This window comes from Argentina anserina, chromosome 5 (genome assembly GCF_933775445.1).
Source record: "Argentina anserina chromosome 5, drPotAnse1.1, whole genome shotgun sequence".
Classification (NCBI taxonomy): domain Eukaryota; kingdom Viridiplantae; phylum Streptophyta; class Magnoliopsida; order Rosales; family Rosaceae; genus Argentina; species Argentina anserina.
Window position 1 is genome coordinate 3,995,871 of NC_065876.1, and position 19,313 is coordinate 4,015,183.

The following is a 19,313-nucleotide window of genomic DNA, read 5'->3' on the forward strand; positions in this document are numbered from 1 at the left end:
CCTTCATAAGAAATAAAATTACATAAAGGTTGGACTTTCAAGAATCAAGACTACACTTCAAATAAAATTATGCAAACTCGCGTGATTAAAACATGTGCATTGAATGGGCGAGACTAGTATTCTAATAACTTAAATAGGGCATTAGAGCTTGTTAATTTTGTTACCATAAAGTCCTTGATAGATTAAACAAAAATTATGAACAAATAAAATCATACAAAATAGTTATTAATTATGAAAATAAAATAAACTCATTCCATAAAGCCTTATTTTCACTCCCACTATATTCCTTATAACCAACATCTTTTTACAAAACCAATTGTAATCGTTTCTTTAATTTTCTAAAACAAATAATTTACACATGGAAAGCATGTATGAGTGGCTAGTCTCTATAAGATGCTCAATGCGCTTTCGGGTATCTAACAAGAACTTATGGAGCTGCAAGAAAATGTAAACAAGAAAGAAAGTAGAACCAACTCTTTTAGTTTTTAACTACTTAAAAATCTAAGTACACCTCTTCTTATGTACTAAAATGCTCTCCAATTTCTCTTATATTCACAGTGGTTGTAGATCATGTAAACTCTGCACAAAAAAAACTAAAATCTTTATCTCTCTCTATGAGAATGGCTACCAAAACCGTTAGAGCTCGTCTCGCACTGGTTTTGACCATGCGAGAAGGATGTAATCATCATGTTGGACATCTTTTACAAGTCTTGGATCAATGCAACCAAACTTCTATTGTGCAGTAAAATAAAAAGAATATAGAGCACAATAGAATAGTAAACGCACTCGGGTTTTTAAGAATATGTTTTTGATGAAAGATGATTGAACGAGAATAGATTTTGAGTATGTTCAATTTGAGTTCCAATTATAATTACAGGCATGAGAACAATTGTAGCAAGATTTTTTCTTCATAGTATGCTGATTAAATCAATCATCAGACAATTCTAGAAGAATTTGAATTGCACAAGGTTGATAGAATTTGTACTTATATGTCTTTTCATATCAATTGATAAGGTCAAATAAATATAGGAAAATGATACAGGTGTGCAAAGTATTTTTATAGGTGCAAATATAACTTCCCTATTTACTGGAGAAAAATGTGGATGGGTGTAGAGGAAAAAGTGGAAGCTGAGAAAGTTATAGAAATATTTCATGGAAAAATTGTTTGAATTTATTTTTATATTATTTTATTTAAAACTGATTTTTCATTTATTTATTTAAAATCATTTTAATATAATCTATGATGTAAGGATTAAATCGTATTTTCACATACTTTTTAATTGGCAAACCCAATTCTGATTATAATAATATAAATTAGAATAACAATAAAATAAGGAAAACAAATGGGCCGGATATGAGATTGCCCAAGTAAGAATGGGCCTCGCTCTTACCTTTTCTAAAACCTAAGCGCGCAAAAACGGAAAAAAAATTTGGAGGGAAACTAAAAAAGATGGTCCTTCCTTCTCCCCCCTCACATTATATTCACCAACTGTAGATTCCATCATCGGAGAGAGAATCTCCTTCAAACTCGTCTGTATCATCAAAGATTCATCCCCTTATAGCCATGGCTCTAATTCCAGAATTAACAAGAAGAAGAAGAAGAGAGCCCAGAGCCAAGCCTCCCTCATTCCTTGTAAGAAGCCGCGAAAGCCGACAACGGCGGCGGCGCTTCTCGAATTGAAGCATCTCGACGTCCCTCTCACCTCTCCGGCCACCGATTCTCCGGTAAATTTCATCCGCCTCCAACCGGATCGGCGTTACACCATCGGCCGGAGCCCCCGCATCTGTGATTTCGTCCTCGCCGACCGCCGCGTCGGGAGCCGGCACTGCCAGGTTTTTTATGATTCTTTTCATCGGAAATTGTGTATTGTTGATGGAGTATTGAATTCGATGCCTCAATTTAGGAGCCAGAGTAGTGGTGGTGGAGTTAGGGCTTCGTTGAATGGTGTGTTTGTGAATGGGATTAGGGTAAGGGGAGGTGAGGCGGTGGAGTTGACTGACGGAGACCAGGTCTCGTTTGGTTGTGCAAATATAAATTGTTGTAGAAATACGGTTAGGGTTGGATTTGTGATTCATAAGATTGATTATGATTATGAGGATATGTATGTATCAAATAACTCACAGGGATCTGTTGTTGTATCAAATCCTAAGGGATGTAAGAGGATTTTTGCTTCTAGGGTCGACGGTGATTCGTCTTCCCTCATGACAAGGGCAAGCTTTCTGTTGAGTGAGTGCAGGCGAATTTTGCGGAGTGATGACCCTATATCTTATATTAGGACACACTGTAGATATTCTTTTGGCAATCGTTTTGTTATGAATAATGTAGATATTCGAGCATCTGGAGTAAACCGGAAAGGATCAGTGCTATGTGGAACTTCTGACACACGTGGCAATGTGAAAAGAAAAGTGCAGTCGACTTCAGTGATGCATCACTGTAAAAGAGAAGGGGATTTAAAATCGAACAGCGATTCAGCTATTCTCTGTGTGGAAGGTGATGCTTTAGATCTGCAGGACAATGAAGTGAAAGTTCCTTTTGACACTCATGTTACTGATGGAAATCTTGAGACTTCAACTTTCGAATTGAAAAGTATGGATAATCTTGCTTGTGTTGGTGATGCTGTTGAGGATAAAACATTCAGCAAGAATGTTGGTTTACAACCAGGCAAGAACTTCTACCTGAATTGCCTTGCGTTTCAGGACCAGAGCTCTTCAAGTCATCATTCTGTTATTTCATTGCCAGAGCTTCTTCATCCTATTCAAAGTATATCACAAATATTTATTGCAACATTCACAAGTGACATTTTATGGTAGGGTAGTACTTTTCATCGTACTTATATTCTAGTAGCATGCTCATCAAGTTTTTGATTATGCATCATCCTTGTAGTTGCTTAATACCATCTATTTTTTATTTATCTATTGTACTTTTATTTTACAATTACTAAGCATGTTCGTTTTGATTCTCTCCAAGTCTAACTTCTTGTATTGTGGATATAGGTTTTTGTCAGCCTGTGAAATTCCCAGCCATCTGCCAGTAACAGTTGCCTGCCATAATACAGAGAGATGTTGGAGTTTAAGCACTGAAAATAGAGCATCTGCACCTTATCCAGAATTTCCAAACTTAGTTGTAGTGTAAGCACATATATCTCACTCATATATTGGGCATGTATCATGTATGGTAGTGTATAGTGGAGTAATATATGTGAACTAGGGCAGAATATCTTTCTGATACTTCTTCTTAATGTGTTTCTCCATTCTAGTAGGTATCCTCCATTTCCTGAGGCCATGGCTTTTGGTGGAGACCTGAAAAGACATGACATTGGCTGCCATCATCCAAAATTATTTGTTTTACAGAGAGATGATAGCATCCGTGTTATCATTACCTCTGCAAATTTAGTGCCAACACAGGTGACAACCTAAAATGAGCTGTGCACTAGCTTTTCACCAATCTGACATTCTGTTGTAGCTTTCATTACTTCTTATCAAGTCATTACTGACCTAAAATCATTACTTCTTATCCACTGCAAACTTACTTATTGCTTCTTATCACTAAGCAGTGGAATGCAGTAACCAATACTGTTTGGTGGCAAGATTTCCCTCAAAGAAGCACTCCTGATTATCCATCACTTTTTACTCAATTTTCCGTCAGGGAAGTAAATCAAGAATCAAAATCGGATTTTGCTTCTTATCTGGCTGGATTTATAGCAATTTTACTGACCGACATACCAAGTCATGCCCAGTGGGTTATTGAGTTGGCAAAGTATGATTTTGGAGGAGCAATGGGACATTTGGTTGCTCCTGTACCTGGAATCCATTCATATAAAACTCCCCACATGATGGAATCCAGACACTCCAAATGTGTAAGTATTTTCAGTCCTGCATCTTTTTGGTTGAAACGTCACTTCCACTTCGTAACTTACTTTGCTCTATAGGATTCAAAGGCTACCCAAAACATGCGCTCACCATTGCTTAAAAATGATGGTAACACACTTAAATATTATCTTTGAAGTTTCAGTTTCTCATTTTTTTTCGTTCACATCAGAAAAGAGAGAAAAATAGAAAGCTTCTCTTCCTTTAAATAGAGTGCCAGCAAAGTGAGCAAACCTTGTTTTTGGATTTTTCAGTTTGTCTCCATCTAAATAATGACTCTTTTTCTTTTATTTTCTGTCTGGGTATGGAGTTCAGTGAAGGCCTACCTCTCAATTATAAAATGAACTTTTTATCTTTTCTGAAAGGATTAAACTCATTGTTGAAGAACCCTTCTTTTGCTTCTTTTATGGCTGCTTGATTAACTAGTTTTTTGGATTATTTCAGGCTGATCATGGTCCATCAGGGTCATCTTGTTCAAAATTCCTTGGATCAGTTGAAACATCTGCGGTTGGTATAAGCTACCTCTTTCACAATGCAACAGATGCAAATGGTGCAAAGCTGAAGACACTGTCTTCATTTCTCAGGAATTCTTGTGAAGGTAGATATTTATCAATTGTCTTGATAAGAAACACAAATATACCTGCAGATGCAAATGCAGTGAGCATTCATGTACAAGTTCTCTGATGGAGGTAAGAGTCTTGGTCCAGAGCACCTTACTGATATATAATTTTTATTATTATTCTATGTTTTTTATTTTGGCAGAATATAAATATACAATTGTGCAGATTTCTTTTAATCTTGCTTCATATATTACAAGTTAATTAATTGATTCATTTGTCGCGACTCCTCTAAATGTAATTCTAAGTTTTCGATCCTGGGGCCATCTATGCTGCTAGTTAATGAAAGTCTCTTATTCCCTTGTTTCTTGTACTAGATTGTGTTCAACTTGGGTTTTTGCCCAGAAACATTGCAAATTGGGTCTCTCCACTCTGGGATATTGGGTTCTTTAGATTCTCAGGTTATGTCTGTCCTAAAGAAGCCCTTGGAGCAGCTTTGGGAGGAAACAACAAGAATGTACGTCTGATACTGCATGCGTTACAGGTACAACTATATCCTCGATCCATTGGATATAACTACATGATTGAGGATGCGAAGACTGGAGCATAGTCTAAGACTATAAATATAAACATGATGTTTTAAATTTGGAGTGCTTATATAAAGCTGCATAGCTGAATATTTCCAGGGACCACAGTTTCAAAATATAACAATGATGATGGAACCTCAACATGTTACTGCATTATGCTCTTTGGTTGCAACAATTGAAAGGTGTACAGGCCTCTGGCGTTTGCAGGAGGTAATGCCAGTGAAACTCATCGCCATCAAATTTCTTCAACATATAATTACATGCTTAGTTATTTTTAAACTTCAGCAATCCTTTAAATAGTCAATTTTCTTATCTGCAATGTTACTTTCAGTGTCCGATGATTTTTTTCTTCTTATCAGGTTTTAGGTCAATATAAATGGCCTGAATCGCTTGACTCTGAGTTTGTGTATGGTGAGTGTAATATTAATATATTTGCAAGAAATTCAGAAAATAAATATTCTTTGTTAGTTAGTTGCACCAAGGAGCTTCAAGTATGTTATTGATTTTTTATACTCTGTCATTTTCTTTCTAAGGTGCATCTTCCATTGGGTCAATCAATGCAAAAATTTTAGCCGAATTTTCAGCAGCTGCAGGAAAAGTCATTTCAGTTTTGATTCTGAGGAGTCTGATCCAGAGGTAACTAAAAACACTTGGGTTTTTTAAAGAAAATTTTGAAAATTATATGCCATGCTGCTTTATCAAGTAGTCAATGCTCTTAACAGTGGGGTTGTTGGAATGCTCGTCATGAATCAAAAGATCCATCCATTAGAATCATATTTCCAACCATTGAAAGAGTGAAGAATGCACGTAGCGGAATCTTTCCGTCAAAACGTGTTCTTTGCTTCTCTGAGGTATGATCTCCTTAGCTTGATGTAATACTTCTCTATGGTGGATTATTATCTGCAATTTTGCAGTGGTTATGCATTAGTTAAATGAAAGTTGGTGGGACCTGTAGGACCAAAATGAGCTATTTCAATGTTAGATCCATGTAGATAGGGAGGGCGATAACAGATTGTGCTTTCATCCCCAACCTTAAATTCTCTTTTCTTACAAATGGATTACAATGGTGAGAGGAAAGTCTTTCTCTTTTCTCCACAGGTTCAAAGACATGTCCAGTTTCTTGGTTAGGATGCAGAGACAGTGTACTGTAATATAATTTAATATTACAGAATCTCCCAACTGATTTTATGTGTCTCAAGTTTCTAAATGAATATGAACATCCCATTTCATAATTTTTTTTCTTTATTTAATATTCCTTTCATTCGGATTGTTTAATTCTAATGTCTTATTATTGTCGATTTGCAGAAAACATGGGAAATGTTGAGGACAGTAGATATACTTCATGATGCAATTCCTCATCCCTATGATAGAGTAGGATACCCAATGCATACCAAGGTATGAAATGTCTGTTGAGGGTTTTGTGGGATTTACTTATGTAGAGCTCTTCTAGTATTTTTCAACCATGACCACAAGAGTCTTTTTTTGTGCTCCATATTTACTGATAAATTAGAACAATAATTGTGTTGAGAAATACAGCATTCATATATAATTTTTCTTTCAATTGCTCCTTTCGTTTTCCTAATCCACTGAGGAAGTATATCCATACAACGAGAATCTGTTACCCTCATCTTAACTTCTGCGTGGTTGTTTCATATGTTTTCATCAGTAGTCTGTATTATGGAGGATCTGACATCTTTTCATACAATGCCATATGATTATAACTGCATCATCTTATCTGTAAGCAGGTGGCACGAAGACGGTTCCAGTCTAGGACAGATGCATCTTCGTCTGGCTGGATATATTGTGGGTCACATAACTTCAGTGCGGCTGCCTGGGGACGATCAATTACTACTCCATATAGTTTTAAATCGAACGGAACAGAGAATACCAGTTCTTCTCAGGATCGATGCTTCATATATGCAATTATGAACTTGGGATCATTTTTACCTTCCCCAAAGCAGAGACAGACGGGAATAGTGCCAATCCGAATAGGACAAATTTGGATGATATTGTATTGCCATTTGTGGTGCCTGCTCCAAAATACAAGCGAGGGGACAGGCCAGCTACAAGGCTGGCTATGTGGCAAGCATTAGCTGAACTTACTGAAAAAGAGAGAGAAACATAAAGAGGACGAGATTGAGGTGGAAGCAATGGAAGAGATTCCAGATGAAGATGAAGTTGTTGAGGCAACTGATTACGTTGCTGAAGAGAAGGAGATGAGAAGGCTTACGCTGATATTCTCTGCAGCCAATCATCTCAGAGTTGTTGACGTCCTGTCTAATAGTGAAATGCTTGATACTAGAAGCAGAAGAGTCAAAAATCAAATGTCTATCTGCTTATTTATGAAGATAGAAAGTGCATCTCTCAGCAAGATGTGTGCTACGCAGGAATTATTTTGTTTTGGAACTCTTCAGATCAGTAGCAGGGGACACTGCACTGGGAAATTTTCAGGTCTGGGATTGCCTTGAGGTGAGTGAATGTCCCCATTTTATGTGGAGAATTGTCAACAAAAGTTTCTCATTTGAGCAAATGGAATCTTTTAACAGAACGAGACAAGGTGCTTAATGCCTACAACTACTCTGAAGTTGTTGGAACATCCTAAGCAAAAATGAGAGGAATCAGAGAATGTTCAGGCAGATTGGGCAGTGAAGGAGCAATTTAGTTGTTTCGCCTTTGATTAAGAGCTGCTAGCCTGTTATGGCCGGTCACGGGAAAAATCGGTTGAAAATGGTGCTACACTGCTACTGCTGCTTGTTAAAAATGGTGCTACTGCTGCTTCTTGAAGTACTGGTATCCCCTTTTCCCCTTTTCATCACATTGTATGAGTTGACCGCTGAAGACATTAGGTAATAATTTTAGGTTGCATGCTGAACCAAACTTTCTAATAGGCCCAAATATTTGTTTGGGTTTTAGACTTTAGAGGCTCAAATTGATAGTTAAGAAAGAGTTGGCGTATCAAATTGAAGCCATCACACCGTCCAATTACTTCTTCCCGAGTCAGCCGTCCTATGCCGTTCTTCAAAACACTATTTTGTAATTTTCTGATCAAAAGACAAAAGACACAGTTGTAGAATGTTGAACAGAAAAACAGACACATGCGATGAGTACAAAACGCTGCGTTCTGATTAGGCTAAAGTTTTGACTATTGTTGGTTCTTGGCGTTGACGTGTCGTACTACTCTACACAATACCTTTCGTCTCTCTTTCTTCTTCCTTTCTTTCCTTGCAGTTCAAGGTTCAAACTTCAAATTTTTTACAGGGAGAACATGAAGCAGAGCCAAAATCAAACTTCCTTTTTTTTTTTATCAAACCTTTCTTCATCTTTCAAAATCACTAGGAATATTCAAGCCAGGTTATTGTGACTGCATTCAAATCATCCTAATTATGGTCGCATGTTCTAGTTCGGTAACCAGGCTGTCTCTTTAAATAGGGTTTCATTAGCTTAATCATAGAGTTAACAAAACCAAATTTTATCTATACGACTACTTTGTAACCAGGCGTTGTAGCTCTAGTGGTTAAGAATAGTTGCCGATATAAGTTTACCTCTTAATTCTGAATATGAGCTGAAGATGGTTCCATTAGGATGAAATGTTTGCTTGCAAATAAAGTGATCTTGCTCGGACGTGGTTAACAATAGAATCACAATTTCCATATCATTTTCAGCTCTAACAGTCTGATAGCTACAGTGACATATATAAATAAAAATGAATATGCTCAAACATTTCAAAAGCAAAACCCACAGCAAACCAAAACTTCCCACCCCCCCTCTCTCTCTCTCTCTCTCTCTCTCTCTCTCTCTCTCTCCTCCTCCTCCTCCTCCTCCTCATCAGGCAAAGTCATCAGAAGTTGAAGAATGCATGTGTCGTCATCATCCTCCGTGATGATATCATCTCCTCTTCAATGGAGAACTCCATCCCAACACGTATCACTTCCGTTACAATCCGCCGTCGCTTCCACCAGTACTACTTACGCCCGCGATCGCCGCAACGCCGTCGTTTCAATTCGCCTGAATCCGTTTTCTTCTTCCTTCTTGCTCCAGACAAAAACCAGCCCCTTCCGGAGGCGAAAGAGCTCGAAGCTCCGGGTCGTCTCCGCCGTCTTCGAGCGGTTCACGGAGCGCGCGGTCAAAGCCGTGATCTTCTCACAGAGAGAGGCCAAGGCTTTAGGAAGGGACATGGTGTTCACGCAGCACCTCTTGCTCGGTTTGATCGCCGAGGAGGAGCAGCAGCACAGCCATCTTCAGCGGGATTCTTCGCGCGGGTTTCTCGGGTCGGGTATGACGTTGGACCAGGCCCGCCGCGCCGTCCGGAGCATTTGGCGGCTTAATAGTCAAAGTCAAACGGCGTCTTCTGCTTCAGCTACGGAGCTGTCGTTTTCGATTAGTACCAAGAGAGTGCTGGAGGCTGCGCTGGAGTATTCGAGGAGTAGGGCTCATAATTTTATAGCGCCGGAGCACATTGTTATTGGTTTGTTGACTGTTGATGATGGAAGTGCTGCTCAGGTTCTTAAAAGGTAGCCCAGTTTTTCTCATATTTTTTCTCTATTGTTATTTTCGTTGTCTTAAGTCAGTTTCAGGCTTTAGTTTCCATCCATCAGTTTGCTTTGCATTTAGTCATGTGCATTATGTGGATCGATTGTTTTGGGGGGCAAGGAATTACATCACAATGTTTCATCTTCATCAGAATTTTACATATTTGCATTGGTTTTGTAATTAAAAAGGAGAAACATTGGAGCTATAATTGTTCATGATAATGGATTGTTGTAGTAAAAAAGCCTTCTTCTATTTGGTGGCACCTTGCAATGAACTTTCTGTGGCCTGTTAGAGCAAGCTGCTATCTATATGAGTTGCTTCTAGGTGATTTTGGAATGTAAAGCTGAATGTGCAAATGTGCCAGTCTAGCATTCTGAAGCCAACTATTTTAATGTGAATTCAGACTGGGGGTAAATGTGAACCAGTTGTTAGCTGAGGCGGCCTCCAGGCTTCAAAAAGAGCTTGCCAAAGATGGTAGAGAGCCATCTGGGGGATCTCAAAAGTCCTTTTCTAAAAAGTCGACTGCATCATCTGGGAAAACCAAAGGTAAGAAGTAACTTTGATTATCTGTATAGTTTAGTTAAATAGGCAAAGGAATTGTTCTTTAACACATTGTGCTTGTCAGAAAAAAGTGCTCTGGAGCGGTTCTGTGTTGATCTCACTGCTCGTGCTAGTGAGGGACGCATCGATCCTGTTATTGCCCGTGATACTGAAGTGCAGAGAATTATTCAGATACTTTGTCGCAGAACCAAGAATAATCCCATTCTTCTCGGTCAAAGTGGGGTTGGAAAGACGGCCGTTGTTGAAGGTCTGGCAACTAGTATATCACAGGCGGATGTCCCTGTTTACCTGTTGGTGTGTTCTCACAGTCTCATCTGAATGCAGTTACTTGTATTAGCTTTGAAAATTAAAAAAAAACTGTATATTTACAAATTGTTTAGCATTTATGATTCCACAGACAAAACGCATAATGTCCTTGGACGTAGCACTATTAATGGCTGGTGCAAAGGAGAGGGGAGAGTTGGAGGCCCGTGTTACCTCCTTAATAAGTGATGTACAAAAATCAGGTGAGTACCCCGACCTGAAGTTTTAAATTTTTATGGGATTGGAATTTAATTAGAAATTTGTAAGGTTAATTGCGGATGCGCTTGCATTGCAGGAAATGTTATTCTGTTTATTGATGAAGTTCATACCCTGATTGGGTCTGGCACAGTTGGACAAGGGAATAAGGGGTCTGGTCTTGACATTGCTAATATATTGAAACCGGCACTTGGGAGGGGTAAATTACAGGTTATCTTTTTATTCTTCTTATTTATGTTATCTTGCGTCATATGCTATTCCAGTGACCATTTATGGTCCTCAATCCCCATAATAGCTGTTAGTCAAGGCATACCATCTCTATGTTTCATCCACTTTTACCACCTGTTGCAAACAATAATAGTTGTTAGTCGAGGCATAATTAAGAATTAACTAGAAATCCTTCAGTTGTTGACACGACGATCGTTAAAGCGTACTCATAACCATACTGCTGTTGTATGATGGGCCCATACTGTTATGATTATGCATGGCCAGAGATTCTTTCAAGAAAGGGTTTTGCACGCTGATGCAATGAAAACTCAACCAGGAATTTTAAAACTCAGCATGTATTCCTTTTTTTTTTCAGTGTATTGCATCCACCACAACCGATGAATACAGGATGCATCTTGAAAAGGATAAAGCATTTGGAAGAAGATTCCAACCTGTCTGGATTAATGAACCAAGCCAGGTCTCTTTCAATAAATGTTTTCATCTTATTGTATGCCTGTTTTTTACTGGTCATTTACTTACAGTTCCTAATTAGATGTGATATGAAATTCTAGGACGATGCGGTTAAAATCCTACTGGGTTTGCGTGAGAAATATGAGGCCCATCACAACTGCATATATGCACCAGAAGCCATTAGTGCTGCTGTGTACCTGTCAGCTAGATATATTCCTGATAGATATCTTCCTGATAAAGCTATCGATCTCCTCGATGAAGCAGGAAGTAGGGCTCGTATGGATGCCTTTAAGAAGAAAAAGGAAGAGCGGGTTGACATACTTTCGAAATCACCTGATGATTATTGGCAAGAAATTCGTACAGTTCAGGCAATGCATGAAGTGGTAATAGCATTAGTCCCGAGTCATCTTTTATCAGACCTAGTTCATTTATCTTTACTAACATTGGTGTTTATCATTAATATAAGCAGGTTTTATCGAGTGAACTGAAATATGGAGCTGCTTCTGTGGACGATACTGGCGAGCATGCTCTAGACTCGGTTACATCTTCCACAGTAGATGATGAGTATGAATTTTGGCCCTGAAAATCTGTTTGAAGGATACTGCTGTTCACCTAAATTTCCCCAAAGGCTTGAATGATATTTTACTGGATTTCTTGGTAACTTTTCAGACCTACTGTGGTGGGACCAAATGATATAGCAGCAGTTGCCTCACTATGGTCAGGAGTCCCTCTCCAGCAGTTAACTGCTGATGACCGACTTATTTTGGTTGGTCTTGATGAGAAGCTCAGAAGACGAGTTATTGGTCAAGACGAGGCTGTTGCAGCCATTTCTCGAGCTGTTAGGAGGTCCCGGGTTGGATTGAAGGATCCAAGTAGACCAATGGCAACAATGCTCTTTTGTGGTCCTACTGGAGTTGGCAAAACTGAACTGACAAAAGCTTTGGCTGCATGTTATTTTGGATCAGTAAGTCTCCAGTACTCTTTCTACATTGAATAATAGTTTAGACTAAAACTGGAAAAGATTCTTAAGTCGGTCAGAAGAAAAATGAGGCCTAGACATACTTATTCTATATAATGGAAAGGATCCATGTTTCTTAGACAAGGTATAGTGTCTGAGCAGGTGACAATGTTCACAAAGATATAAAAATTTGCGTTACATTGAAGTTATAAAGCCAAAGTTCTACATTGGCTTGAGGTCCTCTTATGCTTAAGCCCATTCGATATAATCTAAATTAGTTTGGTTCTCTTTAAAAAATTAACTCCTTACAATTGTTCCATGTAGTTTGTTGTATCAAATTTTTTATTCAGTATGTCATGACCCTTGACATTATTATTACAGGGGGAAGCTATGGTACGACTGGACATGAGTGAATATATGGAGCGCCATTCAGTCAGCAAATTAATAGGGTCACCCCCAGGATATGTTGGCTTTGGGGAGGGAGGCACTCTAACAGAAGCTATAAGAAGACGACCTTTTACAGTAGTTGTTCTTGATGAAATCGAGAAGGCCCATCCAGATATATTCAACATCCTTCTCCAAATCTTTGAAGATGGCCACCTTACTGATTCTCAGGTTTGTGGCCTTTAATCATTTAGTTAAGCTTAGCCCGACACTGGAAAAATGGTTGCGTACTTTCATCTTCTGTAATTTGTATCACATAATCTTGGATTATTGTCTCATTTTTTTTTCTTCTGAAATCGGGGTTTAACAGGGACGAAGAGTATCATTTAAGAATGCTTTGGTAGTGATGACATCTAATGTGGGTTCAACTATCATTGCAAAGGGTCGAAAAAGCTCCATTGGTTTTGTGCTTACAGATGATGAGTCAAGTTCATATGCTGGGATAAAAGCAACAGTGATGGAAGAACTCAAGTCATATTTTCGTCCAGAGTTGCTCAACAGGATAGACGAAGTGGTTGTATTCCATCCTCTTGAAAAGTCTCAGGTTTGTCATCTTCCATTAGTTTGCAGAATCCTGTCTCCAGTATGTTTTTCAGTAATGCGATGTGCTTTCTTGGTCATGTTGGACTTTTGATTAATTTACATCGTTTGTTTATTCTAGATGCTGGAGATAGTCAATATTATGCTACAAGAAGTGAAGCAGAGGCTACTATCTCTGGGAATTGGATTAGAGGTGTCTGAATCAGTTAAGGACCTCATATGCCAAGAAGGCTATGACCGGATCTATGGTGCTCGCCCTCTTAGGCGAGCAATTACATTAATAATTGAAGATCCATTGAGTGAAGCCCTCCTTGCTGGAGTTTACCAGCCTGGTGACACTGCTGTCGTTGATTTAGATGCTTCCGGGAACCCATCTGTAAGTCATGGATCAGGTCAGAATAGTTCCCCTTTCTTTAAAACTAGTATACAGCATCCATCTTGTAATTAATCCCAATAATCTTGCTAATTTCTTAGTCATGCACTCTAGTGTTGTTAAAGTGCATCCGATTCATTAACTGTATATAAAGTAACAAGTTTCAAGGATTATTTGAAACATTGAGTAAATATGATACCCTTTTAAAAGAGTTGTAGCTTATGAACCGGATCAGTCATCATAATATACATGATTATTGCTAATAGTTCACAATATTTTCACCTTGTGACAAAACCTCCTTTACTTTTCATTTCCAAATAAAGCTCGACTTAAAACCTATGATGCACGGATACGTTCAGAAAAGTGAATGCCCATATCGTATCCGTATCAGATACAAATACGGGTTGGATACACTTCATATACGTATTTAAAGCTAAAAATACATACTCAAATTATGTAGTATATGTCAACTCTGTGGATGCGGTCAGAGTACGTTTTGAATACGTTTTGGGGTTATAATTGTCATTGTCACGTAAATAAAACTTAAATCTAATAACCTCCCTCCCTCAGCCGTATTGTTTTGTTTTGCTTGAACTTATTAAGTATTTAATTCATGAACTTATGGTTATTATAAAATTAATGAGATTTAGGTGTTTAATTATTTGTTTGATCAAATTTTAGAATTTAATGTATATATATAATATTATTTTACAAAACGTATTTAAAACACTACATTTTAAAAAATAACGTATCTCGTGTCATGCCGTATCCGTTTCCCGTACCTGTACTCGTGCATCATAGCTTAAAACATGACATGACTATATCCACAGATTCGATTAACGGACTGATAAAGTTGTGTCATGTCTGATACGATACGGCATGATTAGTCCCCTTCCATTTGGATGAACCGATGAAGTTTGTTTTCCTTTCACATAAAGGTCATGCATAATTCTTAAAGCGATTAAGTGATTATTATTCCCTAATAGAACAATTCAAGGAAAGGTAGTGGTTTTTTTTTTCCGGTTAGTCCAAAAACAAACGAGCCCGGCCGCCTCTATGATGTGCACTCCACTGCTTCTACCAGAAACCCAGAATATTCCAGCGATGCAATGGATGCCGTTGACAAAGAGTACTGTCAGTGCCTGTATATATACCAGGTTGTGTACGTTTACGCATAATTGTCGAGGTAAAAAGTCTAAAGACATGATGTTAAGGTTGAACAATCTGTATTTTCATACGTATATACCAAGCTATTAAATTTCGGTCGATCTTCAGGCGCTAGAGGTGTGGCTCGATACACTCATACAAGAAGTAATACGTATAAACACATACAGTAGTTTTTTTGATACGATACCGTCTAGTTCATACAAGGCCGGAAAGGAAGTGATTCCCGATACATTAAAATCTCATTAAAAATACTTAACCTCGGTGCTACTGTGCTAGCATTTTGAGATGAATTAATTTATTTTCTTTTACGATGAGCTAGTTTTGGGAACCGTCTGTCAAGCGCCTACTCTCCGAGAGCCCAGAGGCTTTTTTGTAGACGGCATCTGACGGCATTGACGCTGGCCTGGTGCCTCTGCAACTCAACGACGAGAAGCGTAGGGAAGCAGATGTCAAGGATGACGACCTTGGCGGTATCCATGATGATGGTGGCCATATACCTGGGTTCTGCTTGTTCCATCCCAAACAGACCAAGGGGGTGTCGGGCTCGGAGCTCTCGTATATGATGGTGGAGTGCTCCTTGTCACGGAGGTCCAACACTCTGACGGAGCCGTCGGTGCATTGCCAACGCCCTCATCAACCTCGACGACTCCACCAACGCACTCCCTCCGCCGACGAGGCTCGCTGCATTGCCGGCACCTCCGTTTTTTTTAACAGTTGAGTTTGACGGAGATCACTGACACCATTATTGTGACCCTATAGCCATTTGACACGTCAGCTCTGCTCTCGGAGGTCAGGCGCTTACCAGAACATACCCTAGTTTTGAGATGAACTGGTGCTGTTTCTCTGTTTACTCCTAACTTCTCTAACTGAAAGGAATCTCTGTGTTTGGTTCAGAATTAGAAGTTGCCGGTAGTCAACGAAATTAATTAACTAGTTTTTACGTGGGTGAAAAATATCACCAAACATGCCTATGATCACGCACATAAATGACATAATTATTTTCAGTAGAAAACCATGTCGATTGAAAATAGTCACATACACATACTTGCTCTTATTTTATGCACCCACTGCATGTTGACTCTCTACAATATTGAGTAGTATATAATCTTTGGGGGTTCATCTGTAGTACATTGTTGTATGTTATACAACAATGTTTTAAAGGCAAAAGAGAGGGGAACGTGAAATGCATGAGGGGAAGTGTGTGAAGTTTTGGAAAGGATTTGCTGTATGTATGACATACAGCCGCGTACAACATATTTTTCGAATCTTTGGAATATTTTCTCTCCCATGTTCTGCACAAGATTTTTTCATTATATATAATTGTTGACCCATTGTCTTATACGGGCAGCAGCCAATGCCATAGAGTAGTTGCCTAGTTATGGGGGAAGAGCAATACATTGCATCTTACATTTGACTATCAAATATCAACCAATTATATATAATCAGAAACACAACCTCTTACAAGTACCTAAGTCGAAACCAGAACCAACTCCCCTACCTAGTTGTGTTTTTCTATTTCCCTTCCATGAATGGACTCTGCAACTTTGTTTTTCCATTTGATCTTTCTGTAATTTGGTACAGCAGATGTCATTTGTGTAAAGAGGAGTGGTATCCATGATTGCATTTGCATATATCATACTCTGTACTGGTCAAATTACTTTTGATTTAGAAACCGCTACACATAAGGGTAAAGTAAAGTATAGTGAAAATTCCGGAAATAAAATTAACGTTTGATAACTTTTGTATCAATAAAAAAACTTTGCTCGATAAAACGGTGACAATTTTAAATTGTGTTGATTTTCTAAATAAAGAACTCTGAGAGTATAGTCATATCGTCTTTACGACTTTAGATTGCTTTCATATTTAGAATTATCTAAAACACATTTTAAGATGCATATTTCATTTTATCCGTGAGTCGTCCAATTAAACGTGTATCACATACATGCATGATATGAGTAAGTTCGACTATGAATAGAACTTACAAAGATTTATGATTTTTTTCTTATGTGTGCTTTAAATGAATTATTGTGAAAACGTCGAAAATGATGGGTGCAAAGTATAATGCATGCATATGCATAACCCAAAAAAGAAAATAATGGTTTTGTTGAGTAGGAACTTGGAAGCTACCTTTTGGTTTTGCTTGATGAGATGAGCTTACACCTATAATTACAGTGGTGGACCTAGCTGGGGGCGAGAGGGGTTTTCTGCCCCCGAGTTTTTGTGTAGCATGTGTTTTGTTGCTTGATTAAGTAGGTATAGACAAAATAAGCCCTTGTCTCAATCTAATATTCTAATCATATATCTATTTGTTAAAATTAAAAGGTTGGAGGCTTGGAACAGTCAACGTACTCTTCTTTTTATTGGGCAAGTGTTTGTTAAATAAAAAAAGGCACAACATGATTAATACTGCACATGGATTTGTAGTTTTATTATGAATTTCTTCCGCAACCATAGAAGCAAAAGCTTCATATTGCCTAGTTCCCGGCCAATTTGAACTAGGGGTGGACACGGGTCTATTCGGTTCGGTTTTGGACAAAACCCATAACCCAACCCAAATTTTAAATTCGGTTCGGTTCGGTTCGGTTTTTCTATTTTAGAGACTGTGACCCACAACCCAACCCAACCCGTACGGTTCGGTTCGGTTCGGTTTTTTTTTCGGTTTTACCCGTATGTAAAATACGTAATATTATATATTAATTTTAAAAGTACAAAATTTAACATAAAGATGAAAAACTAATAGTCTAATGATTATTTCATACCTAATTGACTTATGCCTCATCATTTAGCCCGTGGATCTGAAAAGCTCGTCGAGGCCCGCAAGCCCGATGGGTTTTTACCCGAAAACAACACTATTATGTCATAAGGGAAGACCCATTACCAATATGCGAACACTAAAAGTCGTTTGCATATATGAAATCACCTAATTTTTGTCACCGATTGTGTGCGGTCGCACCAAAAAATTCCATTTGGCAAAGCCCCGGTCAATGAGGATTTTAATGTCAAAACGCCTTTTTTCTTGATCATAAGTATGGACGATCAATCAATATCCAAATCAGACGAAATTTTTACGGGTTCCCTAAATATATATACTGATCACATCTGCTGGTGTCGATCGACCATATTTCGAACTGGAGTTATCGATTGCTGAAGTGTCCACTAATGTATCATACCTTTATATTAGATTTATAATAAAACTATCGCATTATGAAGCGACTATATGAAGTAAACTTTTAGGGATCGATCGACACCATCCGATGTGATCAGTATATATATTTAGTGACCATGTAAAAATTTCATCCAATTCGGACCTAGTTTGACCGTCAGAATTTCCGGTAAACTGAAAACACCACTAATTTGTCCTAAAGGAGAATCCATTACAAAGATGCGAGCGCCGAAAGCCGTTTGCATATCTGAAGTCACCTAATTTTTTTTACTTATCATGCGGGGTCGCACTGAAGAAATCTATTTGGCAAAGCCCCAGTCAATGAGGAATTATTATGTGAAAACGCCTCTTTTTTGGTTGACCGTAGGTACGAACGGTCAAACCATGTCCAAAATGGACGAAATTTTTACGAAGTCCCTAAATATATATACCAATCACATCTGCTGGTGTCGATCGACCATATTTCGAATTAGAGTTGACGATCACCTAAGTGTCAACTAATGTATCATAACCTTTATATTAGGTTTAAAATAAAACTATCGCATTATGAAGCGACTATATGAAGGAAACTTCTAGGGATCGATCGACACCAGCTGATGTGATCGTTATATATATTTAGTGACCCTATAAAAATTTCATCCAATTCGGACCTTATTTAACCGTCGGAATTTTTGGTAAATCGAAAACATCACTATTATGCCATAAGGGAGGACCTATTACAAATATGCGAACGCCGAAAGCCGTTTGCATATCTGAAATCACCTAATTTTTGTTACTTATCATGCGGGGTCGCACTGAAGAACTCTATTCGGCAAAGCCCCGGTCAATGAGGTTTTATTATGTGAAAACGCCTCTTTTTTGATTGACCGTAGGTACGAACGGTCAAACCATGTCCAAAATGGATGAAATTTTTACGGGGTCCCTAAATATATATACCAATCACATCTGCTGGTGTCGATCGACCATATTTCAAATTAGAGTTGACGATCACCTAAGTGTCAACTAATGTATCATAACCTTTATATTAGGTTTAAAATAAAACTATCGCATTATGAAGCGACTATATGAAAGAAACTTCCAGGGATCGATCGATACCAGCCGATGTGATCGTTATATATATTTAGTGACCCTATAAAAATTTCATCCAATTCGGACCTCATTTAACCGTCGGAATTTTTGGTAAATCGAAAACATCACTATTATGCCATAAGGGAGGACCTATTACAAATATGCGAACGCCGAAAGCCATTTGCATATCTGAAATCACCTAATTTTTGTTACTTATCATGCGCGGTCGCACTAAAGAAATATATTTGGCAAAGCCCCGGTCAATAGGGTTTCAATATGTGAAAACGCCTATTTTTTAGTG

At 38.3% G+C, this 19,313-nt stretch overlaps 2 protein-coding genes across 2 annotated transcripts; both read left to right on the top strand.

Annotated features, from left to right (window-relative positions):
- The first annotated feature begins 1,354 nt into the window (after positions 1-1,354).
- On the top strand, positions 1,355-8,258 carry LOC126794187 (uncharacterized). The gene is given in 18 exon segments (XM_050520845.1): positions 1,355-1,368; positions 1,437-2,807; positions 2,995-3,129; positions 3,261-3,405; positions 3,555-3,857; positions 4,312-4,536; positions 4,653-4,683; positions 4,802-4,968; positions 5,111-5,221; positions 5,371-5,422; positions 5,545-5,613; positions 5,616-5,647; positions 5,734-5,862; positions 6,317-6,406; positions 6,757-6,910; positions 6,913-7,132; positions 7,134-7,222; positions 7,225-8,258. Coding segments are annotated over 18 exon segments (3,393 nt in total). The 3' UTR covers positions 7,281-8,258.
- Positions 8,259-8,743: 485 nt separating this feature from the next.
- Positions 8,744-13,874, top strand: LOC126794887 (chaperone protein ClpD, chloroplastic). The gene is made up of 12 exons (XM_050521681.1): positions 8,744-9,522; positions 9,945-10,087; positions 10,167-10,396; positions 10,500-10,608; positions 10,701-10,831; positions 11,205-11,306; positions 11,401-11,682; positions 11,769-11,863; positions 11,969-12,263; positions 12,639-12,872; positions 13,012-13,245; positions 13,363-13,874. Exons 1-12 carry the CDS (start codon positions 8,864-8,866, stop codon positions 13,687-13,689), a joined length of 2,841 nt encoding a protein of 946 aa, XP_050377638.1. The 5' UTR covers positions 8,744-8,863; the 3' UTR covers positions 13,690-13,874.
- The last annotated feature ends 5,439 nt before the right edge of the window (positions 13,875-19,313 follow it).

Coding starts and splice junctions, on each gene's coding strand:
- LOC126794887 (XM_050521681.1), top strand. CDS start 8,864: ATGCATGTGTCGTCATCATCCTCCGTGATGATATCATCTCCTCTTCAA. Junction 11,683..11,768: donor TTCAGGCAATGCATGAAGTG/GTAATAGCATTA, acceptor TAATATAAGCAG/GTTTTATCGAGTGAACTGAA. Junction 13,246..13,362: donor ATCCTCTTGAAAAGTCTCAG/GTTTGTCATCTT, acceptor TGTTTATTCTAG/ATGCTGGAGATAGTCAATAT.